Source organism: Alosa alosa, chromosome 9, assembly GCF_017589495.1.
Source record: "Alosa alosa isolate M-15738 ecotype Scorff River chromosome 9, AALO_Geno_1.1, whole genome shotgun sequence".
Lineage (NCBI taxonomy): Eukaryota > Metazoa > Chordata > Actinopteri > Clupeiformes > Clupeidae > Alosa > Alosa alosa.
The window spans coordinates 25,396,111-25,415,972 of NC_063197.1; the positions used below are offsets into that span (position 1 = coordinate 25,396,111).

At 47.5% G+C, this 19,862-nt stretch overlaps 1 protein-coding gene across 6 annotated transcripts in view; it reads left to right on the forward strand.

Moving 5' to 3' along the window:
• farp2 (FERM, RhoGEF and pleckstrin domain protein 2) overlaps positions 1 to 19,862 on the forward strand; it is a 47,192-nt gene continuing 27,330 nt past the window's right edge. For all 6 annotated transcript variants that reach the window (XM_048252776.1, XM_048252770.1, XM_048252773.1 and 3 more), the window contains exons 1-7: positions 1 to 91; positions 2,337 to 2,589; positions 15,896 to 16,000; positions 17,577 to 17,619; positions 17,770 to 17,848; positions 17,989 to 18,086; positions 18,456 to 18,570. In XM_048252776.1, the coding sequence (XP_048108733.1) occupies positions 2,389 to 2,589; positions 15,896 to 16,000; positions 17,577 to 17,619; positions 17,770 to 17,848; positions 17,989 to 18,086; positions 18,456 to 18,570 (641 nt within the window). In that variant the 5' untranslated portion in view covers positions 1 to 91; positions 2,337 to 2,388. The remainder of the gene's footprint in view (positions 92 to 2,336; positions 2,590 to 15,895; positions 16,001 to 17,576; positions 17,620 to 17,769; positions 17,849 to 17,988; positions 18,087 to 18,455; positions 18,571 to 19,862) is intronic.

Sequence of the window (19,862 nt, forward strand, 5' to 3'; positions counted from 1 at the left end):
ATAGCAGATTTTCCTGCGGTTCGTATTTGCGACGGCCGTCGGATATACTGCCGAAAGAGTTCCAGACAGTGTGCAAGACGAAAACCATAAGGTACGACCTACTTTTAATAAGTTAATTACAAATAGTTGTGTTTTAATACTCTGCCTGTTGCTAATACAAAATGTCGATAATTGATGTAAATGCTAGTGAGCACAGAGGGGCTCTTTGTTATTTAGGATGTAGAGATGCATGTTTGTTGGAACTGTTTTGTTGGCGACTCGGCTCCGTTGGCTACAGTAACTTTTAAGTAGCGCCTGTGTTTTAAATCTCTAGTTCTCAATCGTAAATAGGCATAGCCTACATCTTGGTTGCTTTGTTAAGTTTTTCCCAACCTTTCGCTCACTCTTACGACATGTATTGACAAGGAATGAAAAAAAAAGCTTAAGTGACTAAAGAGAAGGACCTAGCCTAAACAATACGAAGTGGTAGTTTGAATTTTCCATATTATGTTGACATTTAAAAATATATATATATTTGTAGGTCGTGGGCTAGGCTACTAGGCTACTACAGTGCGAAATTAAATCGGGTTCCTTCTGCATTTGGTTTTCGTCGCAGACTGAAACGGGTTGGCTTGAGATTTTCCAGCCTTCGTTGGCATAAAACTCTTTCCTGCTCATACACAAGTTGGTTAATCGGTTTTCAGATCATATCAACCGAATACATTATTGGGAATTAAAAATGTGCTGACTCAGGTTCTTGCAATGCATGAGTTTAGGAAACGAGTGCTGTTCTGAGAAGATTAGGATGGGCAAATTAATTGAGCCTGATCCTCGCGATTGTTTAAAACTTGAGTGGACAAACTGAATGGTGTCATTAACCGAATCAGTAAAACAAGTCCACACAGTCTTACATAAATCAGATCTTGTTCTGGCATTCTGCATTTGAAAGCGACCAAATTAGTCTACCTGTTGCATCATAGCCTACTGTAGTCTACTGGATTTAAACTATTGTAGCACACACGTCATATGAGTGTGGCAACAAAAACAAAAATGGTTGCAACTTTCTATCTGAGGGGGATGTGTAAAGTATGCTCTCTATTTACGTTCATAAATCTTGCTGTGAAATTGTGCCGTTTGCTCGTGTTAGTTATGCTATGTGCAGTAGCCTACCAAATAGCCTACTTTCTCTTTTGGCTTTGCTTGCACAGCAGTGGCACGACCCCTTTGCTCTTAGCATGGTGTGGTAGTATTACTTGTTGACGTGTTCAGAGTGGCTTTCTGGGATGGGCTCATGTGTGCCAGCTGTGTGCCACAAAAATGCACCAACGGAAATCATTAAATCTGGAATAGAACACGACCAAGAGCCTCAAAGCAAGCGGTGACTGTTGCATAAATTGGTGTTTTAAATGCCCATATTTGTACAGGTTGTGAGGATAAATAAAAAATAAAAAGTCCTCAAGCAGTGTAGGCTACTGTAGTTTTCACAGACCCCAAGTCTGATGTGAAAAACGAGGTTTGGAAAGGGAAAGTGTTATGATGAGGTTGTCCTTTTCTAATCCTAACCTTAACAATGATTACAGGGAAGTCAGCCTGGATGTGCACCAGTGTTACCCTATTACAGTCACAAAGGACACCCTATTACCAGTGTCGAGACATGACCTGGCATGTTACCTGCCGGTTAATTATTGCTGTCACAGGTTGTAGTGTTGTAGGGTACATTCTGAGTTCTAGCTCAAAAATGTAAATGCAGACCTTACAAGCTGTCTTCTCCATTCCTATTGTTGGAATCTCATACAGGAATTTTGTACAGACATACTGTTTTTTTATGCTTTATCAGAATGGCATTGACTCATTCAGTGTGGGACTGCAGGGAGGACAGAGGACATGCCCGCTGATGTTGTGCAACTCTTTGTGTAGTTAGCTGTGATCTCTGCATGAAAAGATAGGTGTGATGGGGTAATTAGAGTTTGTGTTGAGGGCGGATGACCGCCTTCCCTCTTCACAGTGCATCATTGCTGTCCGTGCTTACATTGGCTTTTCAGTGGGTACTATTCAGTTCCTTGGTACTGTGCTTTGATAAGTCTCTTAAAAAAGTGCACAAGAGGATGTGCTTGCCAAAGTAAACAGCTGAAAGATTCACAGTGGTTGTTTGTTGGCCATAGATGTCTCTGTGCACTCACCATTTTAAGTTTCATTCTTTGGTTTTTGTTATATTGTCTGTCTCAGAGCTGTGTTGGAGAAGCATACACAGAGGCAGTGTCTGAATTTACTATATTGTGTATGTACCACATTCAAAATCAACACTCAAACTCTCCTTGCATTCCAAATAATTTTCTCTCTCCGTCTGTCCCTTTCAGCTATATGTGCATGCGTTTGCGCGAGGGTGCGCTGCTTCAGGCGTGAGCGGCGATGGGCGAGATCGAGGGCACCTACCGCACCCTGCAGACTCCTGGTACCAGGTTGGGGGCCCAGTTCAACGCCGGCATCAGCACCCTGGAGCCCGGCCAGAGCCTGAGCACCGCCATGGGAAGTGGGGGCAAAGCTCACAGCCGCGGGCTGCAGCTGCGCGTGCTCGGCCTGGACGACGCCCAGGAGTTCTACGACCTGGAGGTGAGTCAGTGCACCTTTACCCTGTCTGGTCTGTGTGTGCTGCAGTCTGCTAGGTATAAGTATATATACTCTTTTAGGGTAGGGTATTGCTTGATGGCACATGTGTATGTACATGCAGAAGAGGAAGGAATCACACCGTTTAATCCTACCGTTTAGTCAGGTGTGAATAAAAGCAGCATGCAATAGTTCACTATAAACTGAACAAAGGGACTACGTTGTTTTGAGGCACTCCTTGAGGAGCCAGGTGTATCTGTGTGCTTTACTCCTGTCTAAATCCCTGCAAAATCTCGTATCCACCGCCAGTTTCCATCTGTAGCGTAGATTGTAGATCACAAATCTATGTCTCCAGAGAACTAGCCTCCTTCTGCTCCTCTTCCTCCTTCTCCTCCTCCTCCTCCTCCTCCTCTGCTGCTGCCTCTCCTCCTGCTGTGCTGTCCTCAGGGGCCACTATCCGTTTGCGTGCTGCTCGGACCGGTGACAGCTGCAACATGGCTTTGGCCTTCAAATCCATCCCTCTTTAAGACTGCTTACTCGCATGGCCTTGAGTTACTCTGGAGGCATGAGGCACTGGACACGAGCGTGCAGTGTCCAGTGGGCTGCGTTGGAGAGGAGGCTGTTATGGTGCCTATGTCGTGCCAGGGTTGAGTAGGGCTTGGAATCACAGAGTAACTCACAAATTGATACCGTTACGATACTTTGGCCACGATAATGATATCACGATTCAGCAATAATCGATACATTAAATTAATCTACGATACATCACCGTATCTGTGTGAATGAAGCAGAAGAAAAAGGCAAAACATTGAAATGTATATTTTAGTGTGTCTAGACAAATTTCAGTGTTTTAATTGAATATTTCAGTAAAAATATTGATATTTGGTCACAGTATATCGATGACTTATCGCAAAAAGATATTGGCTATTTATCAATATTTTGTCCCACGCCTGAGGATGAGTAGGAGACCTGACCTCTCTGGTCCCCTGGTGGTTGTGTCCAGCTACTGAGCTGGGCTGGTTTCATTGGGGAATTGATGACTTGCTGTTGAGGAGTCAAAAATGAGAATGAGGGAGGAAGATAGACTGCTGGGTTCTAACATCTGTGGTGTATTCGGCTTGTACTAGTGTTTGCAGAGTATTGTGAAAACTTTGCAGTGATCCGTAAGGACCAATTTACTACCCTACACTTTTATCAAAGCATGTGCTGCTGAAAATGTTCTAAGCAGTCATTTGGGATATTGCTAAATGGTGCTGTGTTTTGCTAAGAGTTTTCTTTGTTTGACTTGAGTTTGCCTCACCAAAGAATACAACAGTTTGCTTCTGACCATTCTGTTTTAGATCAGAAAGGCAAAATATTTAGAGAACCTCTGTCCTCTATCTGCGGGTTTTGTACTGCGGTGCTTGGTATCTGGGTAACCACAGATGAACAGCATTCTATTCTTTTAGTGGCAAACAGGAGGGTCAAGGTTGTTGACAGAGGGAGAGGGGGGTGGTGGTGGTGGGGGGTGCCTAACAGTTTCCCGTGACCAGCAGCAAATCGGGCTGTAGTGGGCATGAAAGGCATCCATTCTCTCCTCTCAATGCAGGGGGAGTGAGGAGTGATCATCTTTGAGCTCATTTTTATTACAGTGCAGCGTTTAGTTCGTTTTCATGTAGGGAGCCATGCTAAATAGGTAGTGCAGTACAGTGCTAAGGTGCAGGCTATTAGTCAACAATGAGTTTCATGTCAGTGATGGAGATGGGTTTGCTTCAGTCACAGACAATGCAATGGTATTTATATGCCAGGCCATGCATGAAATTGTGCGTCATGAATGAAGTTCTGTTGTAAGAGGCCAGTAAGCCCATTGCTGAGAGTCTTATATGGCTTTGTAAAATAACAGGAAGACTTAGGAGACTTAAGGCGTGGTTGAACTGCAGCAAGGATGGCACGAGTACACTGCCTGTAGTGTGTGTGTGTGTGTATGCGTGTGAGAGTGTTTGCTTGTATTCTGCCATGTTGGTGTAGTGCTGTGTTGGCAACATCTGTTTGCAAGGCACACAAGAATTCTTTACAAGCATGCACAGGTTAGGAGGGCAACCGATGTGTGGAATATCCCCAATTGACCTAAAAAAAAAGGACCGCAGAAAAAGAACAAAATTCTCAATACATTTTTGATTTTATTCTATCCTTGAAGGCATGTCCTTTTTTACTGGTATTTTTATGCAATCAAAATAGCAATTTCTCCTTCCTATGAAATAACATTGTAATTTTCTCTCCCTAACCCGGGTTGTCAATTTCCCACTGCAAGTGATTTGAGCATCCACTGGCCCAGTTGGATAAGAGTTGTTTTGTAATCCTTGTGGTTGTGTAAAGCAGAATTAACTCTCAGATAACACTATTCTCTGACGGGACATCTTTTAGCTGTGGAAAAATGTGTTTCCCAGAATTCTTGTCAGACTTTGGGTTTTTTGAGGCATGTGCTATCTACTCAGTCCTATCTGAGAAAAAGGTAAAGACATGAAGATGTAGGCATGCTTCATACACACTAACACACCCACACGCTGTGTGTGTTGGTGTGTGTGTGTGTGTGTGTGTGGGGGGGATTGTTGGTCAGCTGTGTTGAACGGTCCAGCACCGTCTCTCCAGGAATGTGCATACCAGTGTTGGCCACTGATATTTATAACACAGGTCCCTTTTCATTTAGTTAAGAAGGAGTGCTCTCCCTCTGTCCCTACCATGTAATCAGGCCTTTGGAGTTCACTCTGGTTTGCTGATATCCTGAATATGGGCTACTGTTGCTGTTGACAGTGTGTGATTTGCAAGGGTGGTTCTTGGGGGGGGTTAAATTGGAAGTGGTGGTGGGAATGGTAGTGGCCAATATATAGACTTGCTCAATTCTCTCTTTACTTGCTCAATGACTTGCTCACACAAACAGAGCTTTGTTTTCTATGTGTGTTTGGATGAACTCTCTTTGTACTGATTTTCTCTCCTCAGTACATGGTAGGGGATCATGTTAGATACTTTATTAGATCAAGATGCTGTCAATATCACAGTTCTTAAATTTTTGTCATTTGAAATGTATTCTGGTAGATTTGGTCTATTATTGCAATTCCTTCTTGGTTTCCTACAGTATTGCTCCCCTCTCTCTGCAAGATGGGGCATCTCTGACACAGTCTGTCCTAGTAAAATATCTGGAGATGCCTATTTATGGGGCAGTGTGTGTTGTAAGGTATCAGGTTCACCGTGGGATGGTAAAGTGTTTTGGAGCATAGCTGAGGCTGGTTTTGTGTCCAGACTGTGGTCAGTGGGACGTGACCCCAACCCCCCGTCCCACTCCACCCCACACACACGCACCTCCCATGGGCCAGTCTTAAACAGAGGCCTGTGCAGGTATCTAATCTCCTGCATGAGTGAAATCATGCATATTATGGTGGCCCGCACGATGTCTTGAATCTCAGCTGAGCAAATCAAAGCGATTTCGTCCCTTAACAACAACCCAAGATTTCCTCCAGACCATTGTAGAAGTGCCACTAATAGACGCCACATCTGTGCCGGCAACAGCCGCAGCGTGTGACCCAGTATAAATGAGATCAAACCACAGCGCCCCGCCAAGCCTATGCCAGGGTCCTCCAGTAGTAGATGAGTGCTAAAGACATCAGGAGGCCTAGTGGACCTGGGCTGGTTGAGCTGGGTTCCCTATCTGATCTGTGAGCTCTGGCGCTGGGGAGTCTTTGGCGCTGCCCCCTCTCTTGGCTCTCGCGCTGGCTCTCCTCTCTGCTCAGCTGGCTGCGTTTCTGCTGGATCCAGCGCGCACCAGGCTAATAGGAAGCGATGAGGCGGCCACTACGACAGGCCCCCGCTTCCTCCCCACATCCGCCGCCAGGGAGCCGGCCCAAGTGTGGCCGCCTCGGTCGCAACTAATCACGCCCCCCCCCAGCCCCCCACCTCTACTACCCTCCGCGGCTCTTGGAGCAGCTAATTCACATGCCCGGGCCCCATTGTTCTCCACTGTAGTAGACGGAATTGGATTTGTTGATTACACCTCTGTTGGATTTGTGTGCTGTTGGGGAGGGTGGGAGGGCAGTGTGTATTTGGGGATGGGGAGGGGGGGGGGGTGACTATGCTGTGACCTAAATCCTCCCTTAGCAGCCATAACAATATTGGAGAAGGCGGTTATACTGCAGGAGAAGGAGGAGGCAGGACAGTGCTGAGGCGGTCGTTTATTCATAATCTTATGGGTCCATATGTTGTCTCTGAGGGCCGACACAAAGGCCCCACTGGCTGGTGAGCTGTCTTGCATTTGCATGGAATGCAGTGAATGCGGCTTTCCAACGGCTGGATTGCGGAATCTTGGAATGCTTTGGAGTGGAAGGCTTGTCAGAGTTTCCTCAGCGGAGAATAAAAAGCTGCCCCCAATGAAGATGAAGTGCTTGGGCCTACAAAAGGGCAAGAGATGGTAGACAAGATAAGGGAGAGGGGGAGAAGGAGTGGGGAGGGGAGGATTCTAGAAAAAGACAGGGAGGAAAAGAAGGTGAAAAAAGAGAAACATACGTGTGTGTGTGTGTGTGTGTGTGTGTGTGTGTGTGTGAGATGGGGAGTCTGTGAACCAGATTGTGAATGGCTCTCTGTAGTGGAAGTTATTTTGAAAGGGGACATCCATCCTTTAATCAAGCTGAACACCTCTCAGCCAAGTTTGGGCCGAATGCCAACACCCCCACCCCCCCTGAAAGAGAGAGGAGCTGTTTACTGCCATGATCACCAGTGTGAATTTACTCTGAAGGAAATGGAGGCCCACTGAGCAATTGAATCTCTCGATCTCTCCATCTTTTCTTCCTCTTTTTTCTCCTCCTCTTTCTCACCCTTTCTCTCCCATTCCTTGTCCTCTCCTATCCTCCTCTTTCTTTCTTTCTTTCTTTCTTTCTTTCTTTCTTTCTTTCTTTCTTTCTTTCTTTCTTTCTTTCTTTCTTTCTTTCTTTCTTTCTTTCTTTCTTTCTTTCTTTCTTTCTTTCTTTCTTTCTTTCTTTCTTTCTTTCTTTCTTTCTTTCTCTCTCTCTCTCTCTCTCTCTCTCTCTCTCTCTCTCTCTCTCTCTCTCTCTCTCTCTCTCTCTCTCTCTCTCTCTCTCTCTCTCTCTCTCTCTCTCTCTCTCTCTCTCTCTCTCTCTCTCTCTCTCTCTCTCTCTCTCTCTCTCTCTCTCTCTCTCTCGGTGCTGTGAGAAATTGTCCTCCTTGGCCATGTACAGAAAGCCTCCTTTGTTTTGACACTTACGCTCTGTAAAGTGTGTTGGTGTGCTTTATGCTGTGTGCAGACTGGACGTGTCAAAACAGGATGACATTTTCAAATTCCCCATTATCGGCAGGATGTCCCTGGCTAGTTCTAGCTGTATTAGTAAACATATTGAAAGCAGTTCACAGGAAATGCTGATGGACAGAGTTTGGAACCAAATCCACGAGGAAGATGACGATCCCGTACACCACGATGATAAATCTGGTCCCTCTGTCATTTACCGACTTGTAATTTAACCTCGGTCTTGTTCTCTCTTAAATATGGAAGCAGAAAATAGATAGAAATTGCAGTGTTGGTTGTTTTTCGGCTTGTTCTGGCTCGAACACGACTGACCAACTGACTGCCTGATTGCCACCCTCCCTCCTCATGCGACGTGCGCCATCCAGATCTGGGCAGTGAGTGATTGCAGTCCCCGGCCCATTACCTGTGTTTTGTTTGAACCGGCCAGGACTAATTGACTCGCTGCCCTGGCGACTGTCACATGCGGACCAGACGCGGCGTGTTCTTTTGATGAGTGACGTGAGCGGCAGTTCCGTGCCCCCAGGTGATGCTTGACACTGGGGAGAAGGTGGCTGCAGTAAAGATGATGGAAGACCACCTAGTTTTTGGCCGCTTATGTCCATGCAGCGCCTTTCCCACCACACGGCTCCATGTTGCAGCGGAGGTGGAGGTTTGTTTAACATGTGATGTGCAGAAAGCCTGAAGGCCTGCCTAGATGAGTCAGCCTGGAAGGCTGTCACAGTTGAACTCCTGTAGAGCACTGGTGTAAACATAGACTCTCTCGCCCTATTTCTCTCTCTGTCTTTCTTTCTTTCTTTCTTTCTTTCTTTCTTTCTTTCTTTCTCTGTCTCTGTCTCCCTTTTCACCATCTTCCTTCCTCCCTTCTTTTTGCTTTTCTTCTCTATTCTTTTCTTTTGCGCTCTCTCTGTGGACAGGTCTGACCAGACCCTGCTCTGCTCTGCTCTGTGCTGTGAGCTGCCTGCCTGTGGAGGCTTTCGCTGGCTCCAGGTAGGGCCTGCCCCGGTACTGGCAGCGCGGGCTGCCCCGTGGCACGGCTCCATGGGCCCCAGGCCCCTCCTACACCGTCCTGCAGCAGAAAGCCAGGCCTTGTGGTGTCTGGCCAGGGTGTGGGGCAAGGAACACAGGCCCTCTTTTATCCAGCACTCCCCTGCCCCTGCATTGGCCTTCACCACTACTCTCAGAGTGAGAAGGGGGGAGAGAGGGGGAGAGAGAGTGAGAGAGCGAGCAAGTGAGAAAAAGAGAGAGAGAGAGCGAGAGCAAGTGAGAAAGAGAGAAGAGGGTGATGTATAGAGAGAGAGAGAGCAAGTGAGAAAGAGAGAAGAGGGTGATGAATATATATATATATAGAGAGAGAGAGAGAGAGAGAGAGAGAGAGAGAGACTGAAGCACAGGGGATGATTAAAGATACAGTGAAGAGAAAGGGTAGAGCGGGGGTGGGGGGGCGTGTAAAAGTGTGGGGGCGGTATGTGGGGGAAAGGGGAGAAAGACACAGAGCAACAGACAGAGAGAGGGGGAATACTCCTGAGAGAGAGAGAGAGAGAGAGAGAGAGAGAGAGAGAGGGGGAATACTCCTGAGTGGTGGCCACGGAGAGAGAGAGAGAGAATGTGCAGCAGGGCCTCCGTGGGTGGGAGGCCGGTCGGAGCCTCGTCCAGCCAGCATTCGCAAACAAACACATAAATAAAGTTAGGTTGACAAGTGAGGGGCGGAGGTTATAGGAAGAGCGACATCGTTGGGGTGTGAAAGGAGCACTTGTGTCTGATGTGGACTTCAGGAGCAGGAGGGGGGAAGTGTGTGTGGAAACCTAGCGCTCCAGTAGGTGAACGTAGAGACGCTAGCGGAGGAATGTTAGCTTTTGGCCCTTTAACTTTTAACCCCTTCTGGTGGCTGGCGGCACACATGGCCAGAGAGTGACCCGAGGGTCAGCAGGCCAGAGTGTCATGTTCGATGGAGCCTTCGGTTGGGGTCGTATTTATAGCACCTCACCTGTCTAGTCTGCTCCGGATCCTCACAATGTTGACCGTGCAAGAGGATAATTTGTTGTGCAATGTTTCTTTGGGGTAGCTTCTTTGTTATTATGGGATATGAAGGCAGAATTGTTTGAACTTGTGCATGTTTGAAAGTTTCACTAAAGGTTGAGAGAGAAAATCATCTAAGTCAACGCGGACCTTAAGTCAAGTGAAATGGTCTCTTTCAACATGGGTTTTATTACTTGTCAACACTTTAATTCATCTAGAGATTAACTCGCAATGAATTGGGAGTTCCAGAGATGGTAGGTTTTTTGACCATGTCTTGGTGCACTTAATTTGAAAAAATGAATGCGGTGTTGTCCGCCTCTCTGGTGTCTTGGGAGTTGTGCTCTTGGCAGGGCCAATAGCGTCCCGGAAGCCACTTCATTGACTTCTAGTACATGATTTGTGAAGCATTGTTGCAGGTTGAGAAATGCTGGAAAGAGTGAGGTTGTTCCCCCAACCCCCTCTTACTGAAGGCCAGGGCACATTCCATGGATTGCCGAGTGCTGCACTCACACATGGCTCAATAGAGTTTCTACTGTAAATACTGCTAAAAGTTGTCCTCAAAGAAGTCAGGTAAACAAAGGCAGCGGGGTTGATAAGTCTTTGTGGATTTTCCACAGTGGAGAACTGACACCAGAATAGTCTCATGTTAGATCAAATTGCTATCTTGGAAAGTTGTTAAAAGCTCAGACCGAGCCATTATCTGGTGGGTAGTGGAGGCAGTAGAACCTACAGCAGCCATTCTTATTTGATCACTAAACTTTCATTAACTCTTGGTGGTATTTGGTCATGTGAGCCCTTGTTCTAACTGGTGTTTAAGAGCTGTGATTAGAATGGTCTTGCGCTGGAGTCGGTGAAATCTGACATGTTAAGTACCATGTTGCATGTTGTTGGATATTACGTTGCATGCAGGCTAGTGGGGAACTGGCTTGTGTTCAGTTCTGCTTACTCTAATCCTCCTGATATGCAGCGGGAAAGGGGTCAAGGGAGAATCTGTGTGTGTTTATCTGTGTGCTGTAGAGGTGTATACAGGTGACGGTGTGAGAGAGAGAGAGAGAGAGAGAGACTGTCAGATGTTCGCTGCAGCCCGTGCCATGCAAATAACTTTCCAGAGCTATTCCATCACCGTTCAATCCACTAACATTCTTTTCATCTACTACCAGTGCACTCAACACACAGACAGAGAGCCTCACTCGCATGGCTTAAAAGCACTCTCCATACGTTGCAATTAGTGAAACAAATTAGTGAGTTGACACTAGAAAGAGTTGCCCTAAGCTGATGGGAAAATCTCAGAGGCAGTGCCCTGATTGCTTTAGGGTTTGCACTCTGTTTGTTTTTGCCCTTGCTGGATCAAGTCAGAAGCGGCTATCCTACTTTCTCCGATTGACTCTGGGCCCATTGCATGTAGAAGGCATGAGTCAGTGACACACAAGCCATGTTGATAGATGTGTGGTCATTTTATCCTTAATGGACCATGTGAGGAAGTCAAATGAAAATTTAAGTTGTAGTTAGTGTGACATTTGTTTTTGCACAAGTGAGATTTTAGGAGGGTTTTTTTTTTCTTGATTTTACAATACGTCAACCAAAAGCATCCTCTAGTCACTTAACTCTATGTATGTGGCAGTGCTCTGGTGACCTGTTTTTTTGGACACTGCTGAAAAATGTGTGTGTGTTTGCACACCGTCGTGTTTGTGTGTCCCCCTCCTGTGCAGTGACGCAGCAGAGTGGATCAGTTGGTCAGTAATGTCAGCCTGCATTAAAGCCAAGGCCAGGTAGTCTTCCTAAGCCCCCTCCTCTCTGATTCCTATTAGCACCCAATTCATCTGGCCACAGACGCGACCTCACCCTCACCAGCTGTCCAGCCGGCAGCCAGGAACAAGCTGCCACGTGTGGCCAGGGCCATGGGGCTAAACACCCCTGTGTTTTGTGTGTGTGTATGAAAGAGAGATGTTGACTCTGTAACAGCGACAGGTGTGTCTCTGTGTGTGTGTGTGTCGGGTAAATGTGTGTGGCATTTACGGAGATAGAAACAAGAGCATGTGAACGCATCCTCGGGTTCATTCGAGCTCTCTCGTCCGAGCGATCCGTCTGCCTCCAGGTAGCCCTGTTCTCTTTGGACACAGGCGCTAACACATGGTGCAGATCTTACCGTGTGCGTGCAAATGACGCAGGCATCGCGGATTGGATTCTTCTGCAATACATGAGCTGTCAGAGAGAATGCAGCTCAAACTGGTTTGATGTGACTATGATTAATACGATTGCAGCATTGCCTAACCAGATTGCCATTTGAGTGGTTTGTTTTCCTCTTGTTTGGTAGGGTTCTATCACGGCTGGCTGGCAGGTTAATGATTGCCAAAGCTGCAGTGCGTCTCTCTGTCTTTATCGTGAGGAGTGGCTCCTGTGCGGGGGCTCAGAGTGAACTCATTGCCTAAGGTGTGTGTGTGTGTGTGTGGTGGGAAAGTGATGTGGGGAAACTCGAAAGACAAAAAGCCACCTACAGCCGAGACTGGGGCAAGTCTGAACACGGCAGGAGACGGAGCGTTGAGCACACTGCCAGTCTCTCCTCGCCCGTCTCACTCTCCTGTCGCTCCCCCGCACTCTCTCGTTCTCTCTCTCTCTCTCTCGTTCTCTCTCTCTCTCTCTCTCTCTCTCTCTCTCTCTCTCTCTCTCTCTCTCTCTCTCTCTCTCTCTCTCACAGACTGGTTTAGTGTGCAAGTCAGGTCTGTTTGCTTGTCCGGCATCAGATGTTTCTCTTTCTTCTCTTTCTGTTTCTTTTTTATTTAATTTTAATGACAACATAGTGTTTCTCATTAACAACATATTTTCTTCTCTCTCTTTCTCGGTCTTTCTTTCTCTCTCTCTCTCTCTCTGTTCTGTCACAGTGTCTTGGCTGACTTCCCCCCTTGTTCTCTCTTGCCGCGATTGTCCTCTTTTTTCCCTCTTTTCCCCCTCTTTTCTTTCTCTTTTCTATCCTCCTATTTCCCCCCTTCCCGGCCATTCCTCGCTCCCCTCTGCCGTATCCCTCTCAAAGCCTATAGCCTGGCGGAGCCCTCTCCACTGTAAACACTGGCAAGACTTGCCTGCCAGAGGAACATCTGTTCCTGTGTAATCCAGCTCCGCTGGGTGGACCTTGATTGGTTGACCCACTAACCTGCACGCATGCACGGGCCAGGCATCTTCGGGTGTGACGGACTGGAATGGAAGGACCGGGGAGGTGCGAGGGGCGGGGGCTGAGAAAGTCTTGTGTGTGCCCGATGGGCCTCGCGGTAAGCGTTGTGGTGGTTTGAGGTCAGCGGAGTCGAGCCTCCAGTGACATGTTTATAGAAAATGACCGGCGGCCCTTATTTCCAGCTGTCTCTGTTGTGACTACGTCTCCCAACCGCTGTCTCTGCTTATGGAAACAAGAGAAATGGCAGTGTGCTAACTGAGCCAACGTCCGATCTAAGTTCGAGTCACGCCGACCCATCAGGCTGTCTCTTATGATGATGCTCCGTCGGAGTGTTTTTAGAATGAAGTCATAGAATAGAAATGGAGGTTATCAGGTAACCAGCTGTAGGGTCTTTATCGTAATTAACTTTCTTAAGTAGGTGGAGACTTCTGAAAAGTACATGTGTTTTAAGGAAAACGTGTCGTGAGTCGCCGCTGGCGTGGGAATGATTCGGACTCGACGCCACACCCAGTTTTGTCTGTGAAGCAGAGCGGAGCGAACGCTGCCACCGATATCACGGCGTGGCTGAGGCCACAGCGAAGCCACGCAGAGGGGAATTACCTGCCGACTCTTGGCAGCGGGGAGGAAATTCCTCACTGGAATAGCACACGGCTAGCGGGTGAGAATGAAGTGGAGACTGGAATCTTGTGGGAGAGAACGGGCACGGAAAGGGGAGAGGGAGAACCTGTCTCACCCTCACGCTGTCTCACCCTCACGCTGTCTCACCCTCACGCTGTCTCACCCTCACGCTGTCTCACCCTCACTCTGTCTCACCCTCACTCTCTATCTCTGTCTTACTCTCACCCTCACGCTGTCTCACCCTCACGCTGTCTCACCCTCACGCTGTCTCACCCTCACGCTGTCTCACCCTCACTCTCTATCTCTGTCTTACTCTCACCCTCACTCTGTCTCACCCTCACTCTGTCTCACCCTCTCTCACGCTGTCTCACCCTCTCTCACGCTGTCTCACCCTCACGCTGTCTCACCCTCACGCTGTCTCACCCTCACTCTCTCTCACCCTCACTCTCTCTCACCCTCACTCTCTCTCACCCTCACTCTCTATCTCTGTCTTACTCTCACCAAGTGCTCCACCTTTAGAGAATGGCCCATGAGGAAAGTAAAGTGAGGTAGAGAAGTGTGACTCAATGCAACAACCTGTTCTGTTAATAATTTGACACAGACACACAGACACACACACACACACACACACACACACATTTCCTGGCTCATCAGTCTGGCAGTAATTTGGTGGGCACGAGCCGAGTGGAGTGGCGTAGAGTGTTTGCAGTGCGGGGGATATGGCTGTGGCTCCCCTGAGAGGGATTCTCTGCTGGAGTTTATTTACACCCCCAGCCACTGGAGCATTCCTGCAGCTGGCTAATGATTCACACAACTCAGCCCGGGATGGGCCTCTACTCCCCCAAAAACACTCACCGTCCTAGGTAGCTCTCTCTCACTCCTCCAGGTTTAGTCTTTCTGTTATTGTGTTAATGTCTGTCATTGTCTGTCTTAGTTTTTCTCTCACTGCCCTCTTTACTCTCCCCTCTTCTTTCTTCACACAGACACACTCACAGCCTCTTACGATTTCAAATGCATTCTATTGACAGTCTCTTCTGACTAGTTTTGGCCTTGAGGTTTTGTGTGCAAGCTCAGATCTCAGCCAGAGGTTGTTACATTTGTAACTCTTTCAGTCATTCATCCCATAGTTCTGTCTTCCATTTTCCTGCATAAAAAGGCATCAATGTAATACAAAGTTTGCTGCTGAACAGACTCTCTCGGTTGAATAACGCATTACTTTGGGAACATGGAGCCTGTCCTTGCCAATACAAGCCGGGCTGTTTTTAGTGCAGAAAAAATACATTCCACATTGCAAACAGATGGCCCAGTGTGTAATTTTCTCTGGAAGTCACAGGGTAGAGTTCCAAACCCCAAGAGTAGTGTGCTCTGGCTACATAGTAATTAGTCCTTCGTTTAGTAAAACCAAACCCTGCAGCCCAGTGAAGGTAGAGGGTTTTAAAAGGCAGCCCCTTGTGCCTAAAGACAAACAAAACACACATACTCCCACTCGGACACACACTCTCATACTTACCTAGGCTTGTGTATGGCCCTAGAGTATGGTCACCAACAGGTGGCAAAAAAGTATTGAGTTTTTTTCACATCTTATTGCTTACAAATAAGCAGACAAAAATCAGGGAAAGTACATGGTTGTCCCAGCCAACCCTTTAGGCAGGAAAGTACTTGTGGCCGCTGTGGAAGCCCTTATGGTGCGCGCACGCGTGCGTGCGCACACATCTCTACACACATGGAACGGTAGATGATTCACTGGCCACCACAGATATGTTTCCCCAACACCCATTACCCCCAGCCATCTCTCTCTCCCCTCATAGCTCACAGCAGACGAGGCTGCCCTCTCCACAAATGCTCATTACCTCCAGTAACCCCCAGTGTTTTTCCATTCATGACTGACTGTTTGCTAATGGCTGAGGGGCCTGAACCATGAGTAATGCAAATATCTCTCCAGCCAAAGTATAGATTTTAATGTATACTATGCACTGTTCACAGCCCGAGACCACCGTTAAGGTGGCATACAATATGGTCTGTACATTAAAGTTGGCCCACCAGCCTTGCCGATATTGTTAACAGGTGTGATCACCTGCATGGTATGATGTAATGTTAAGTTCATTGCCAAATTGTGTGTCATCAGGGTCATTAGAGGCTGTGTTATTAACTGTACTCTGTGGGTACTGTATGGTTCAGCATTTGCAAGGTATCAAGGACTAATATCCCCCTCTGCAGATATACAGACTAAGGCTGATGGACAGGCCCTCCTGACTGAAGTCTACCGCCGGTGCAATCTCATTGAGAGTGATTACTTTGGCCTGGAGTTTCAGAACATGCAGATGAATTGGGTAAGACAGACACACCTATCCTCGCCTTCACCGTCTGGTCCTCCTACACTTCTCTCTCTCCTCTCCTTCTTCTGTAAAATCCTCCATAACACATAATGATGTACAGTCATCCCTCTGCAGCTGTTCTGATGGAAATTCATGAGTCATGCATGCCTAGGTTTATAGAACATCAGTTCCTTCATTAACATTTCTCAACAATCTAGCTGACATTGTTTAAAGAGGAGAAACTTCTCAGAGCTCAGTAATGTAAGCCTTTTTAAAACTAGAATGAACATGATGGGAGAAGGTGAAATGGTTGGATGAGATGGATCACTGGCAGAGGTTAGGCTCTCAGATCAAAGAGGGTCTACATTGAAGACTAGAAGAAGTTCTCATTTCCCCCAAAAGGCTTATTTTTGCTGGAAAGATTCAGAAATGCAGCACTTAAAGCTAGTAAACGGTGTGAGGTATAGGCTGCAGGGGAATCCAATGGGGCTTGAAGAGCCTTTGGGCGTTTTAAAGAGACCCTTATGCTGTTATGTTCTGCTAGGCACGCCAACAAGGCCCACGAATTTTGGCTGGCGTGAGCGGGAGTGGGCATGGAAAACTTGGGCGTTGCTGCTCCGCACTGAGCTTAACTGGCGACGTGGAGCAGTTTCACCTTCACATATTTCCCCCATGAAGCAACATCCAGTTTTTTTTTTTTGGGGGGTGCCTCCACCCACTAACTGACAGATGTGGTGCAGTGTGGAGCGCTTCTGGAGAGGGGAATGCCCAGAAGAGAAGGGTGGGGGTCTCGGGTGCAGCTGCTGCCCTCACAGGATGGTGTTTCGAGAAGGCTGCTTTTTCATCAGGCCAACGTGAGAAGTAAAGGCATCTGTCAGGCGTCTCAATTGGAGCGGCAAGTGTCTGCCGAGGGGTCAAAGGTCGTCAGGTGTTCTACGTGGGGGTGGGGGAATGAATGTTGCCTCGTGTCCCGCTTGCAAAAGAAGCGTGGGGGATGAAGGGAAGAGGGGTGGAGGTGTGGTGATGGAAGGGGCATTCCTCCCTCAATTGGGCCCAGATGTTCTATAGGGGGTGGGGGTAGAGTAGAAGCTCCTTTTTCAGCAGTGACATGGACAAATTTCTTATCCGCACGCACGCAGCACGCAGGTTTATGTGGCTGGCACTAGTGTGTGCCCACCATGGAGTTTGCATAAGCACACAAGTATGTTTTGCGTTTCAATCCATAGATGTGTGCACTCTTTATAAACACACTCCAAATAAACTGCATGTAGTTTCTCACTCACACGCAAATACACACATGTGTGTGTGCACATACACACACACACACACACACATTCCATGCATACTGTGCCAGCATTTTTCCATCACGCCAGCATATTTCAATCTCAAACACACTCACACAAGCAGTCAAGCACATCACTCTCACGTCTGTGGCTCTCCCCTGGTTTTATCACCGTTTTCAGTTCAAACATTTGGCATCGATCAGAGAAACCGGAGTGGGGAGGTGTGGAGCTAGCCAACAGTGCAGGGATTTGTCTTTAATTGGAGCAGATTGTTGCAGAACTAATCTGATTATGCATCTGAATTTCAGGTATGGCTGGAGCCGACTAAGCTCGTTGTCAAGCAAGTGAGAAGTGAGTGAAGGCGTTAACATCGCCATATATATATATATATATATATATTTGTCTAAAATAACTGCCCAAACATGGCATGTGAAGAGGATAAAGCTTGCCAGTGGTTCTCTTTGTTCGCATCTGTGTTTATGTGTGTGTGGTTGTTTCCAGGGCCCGTGAACACACTCTTTAGACTCTCAGTGAAGTTCTTTCCCCCAGACCCTGGCCAGCTACAGGAGGAGTACACCAGGCAAGTGACGGGACTTTCTGTCCAGTTGCCCTGCACTTGAGGAATGATGCTCTGTATGGGGCGTGAGCTCCAGCTTTACACACATGCTGTTTACCTGATGTTAACACTGTGTGTGTGTGTGTGTGTGTGTGTTCCTACAGGTACCTGTTCTCTCTGCAGATGAAGAGGGATCTGATAGAAGGGAGGCTCACCTGCACAGAGAACACTGGCGCCCTTCTGGCCTCTCACCTGGTGCAGTGTAAGTATCCACCTCCTGCACACACAGACACAACAGACACACGCACGCACACACACGCACAGGCCCTCTGTTGTTCGAGAAGCGATTTTTGTCCTTTTAAGCCCTCAAAATGAGTACTCTATTCTTTAAGAACACACAATGATTGAGCGACTTAGACTTTCTTAAATCTTCTTTTGGACATGTTGTTAATAAACTTTTGGTATGTTTTCTTAAACAATTACAAACTAAATTAAAAGGAATAGGAGCTGCTGTATATAGCTCTTTCAATTATTTTTAATTCTGTCTGCTGGTGCTGACTCATTCACTTTATCATTTTGCTCTGTCAAATCAATCCACCGACTCCCTTCCCGTCTCTCCTGGCGACCGCAGCGGAGATTGGCGACTATGACGACGTCGCGGACCGAGAGTACCTGAAGATGAACAAGCTGCTGCCCTATCAGGAGCGTGTGCAGGAGAAGATCATGGAGCTGCACCGGCGACACCTGTAAGACTTCTTCAACTTAGGTCTGAGGCCAAAGTACATCGAATGGCAGGCATACAATGTCACCATTAACCAGCTGGTAGCTCCGCGACCCTTCTCTGTTTTGCTCTTCTCTGCTCTGTTGCCTCTCGCTGCGTACAGGAAGTGGACTGAAGGTTGCGAACATCTTGGTCTCTGAAAGTCTGCTTTAGTTCCAGTGGGTTCCTTGCACAAAAGCATGCCAGTGTTCCCCAGTAACCTTCCTCAAGGTCCCTCACACTCAACCCCTCTCCCTCTCTCTCTCTCTCTCTCTCTCTCTCTCTCTCTCTCTCTCTCTCTCTCTCTCTCTCTCTCTCTCTCTCTCTCTCTCTCTCTCTCTCTCTCTCTCTCTCTCAGAGGTATGCATTTTCAGGGTGTGGGGTTTTCAAAGCGTGCCGTGATTTAACGCCACCGTTTGTAGGAATTTTCCACTGCATTCTGGATGGGCCATAAACGCGGTGTTTGTAAAGGCTGCGTGCAGTTGCCTTCTGTGCCGCTCTTTACCACTGTGGCTCGAGAGTGTTTGTGCCGCCCGCCACTGGACTGGGATCACACGCAACACCCAATGCTCCGCTCACTACAGGTTCACATGCGCCCTCGCCAAGGCAAAGTGATGGATTGTTGTTGTGTGCACCTTCTAGAAAAAAAAAAATGTGTGCTCTTCTGGAACGGTGACCACAACAGCACACACTTTAATTGTGACTTATTACCAGTCGCAATTGTTATGCTGGCGAGCATGTATGTGAGTGTGAGTGTCCTCGTGAACTCTGGAGGCCAATCGCGGCTGGAAGACACACAAACACGGATTAGGCATGTATAATGGCAAGCAGCTGTTGTTCGTGGAGGGCTTCGTTTCGGTGGGCGGTTTTGGTGAGCTTTGTAGTGCTCCGGTCCTGAAACCCAAGAATCAAGTAATAGGAGAGGGAGCGTGGAACACGGCTAACGAAAGACATGACTATAAGAATCAACTGCACCCACATTTGACTAATATTACTGCCCCATAGCCCACAGTGTGACAGCATCCAATTCCCCAGCATTTCTCATAAGGCTTAAATCATGTGGTAAATTTAGCGGGTAGTGAATATAAGCGAGTTAACCCAATAACAGCTCTATCGGTCTTGGACATAGCTTTACAACCAAGATTGTTTTACTACTTCCCCCTTTCTTTTTTTCTGACATATCTTCCACCCCCCTCCTCTTCCAATGAGTCAGTCTCTCTCTCTCTCTCTCTCTCTCCACCGCCCCCAACACACACACACACACACAAACACACACTG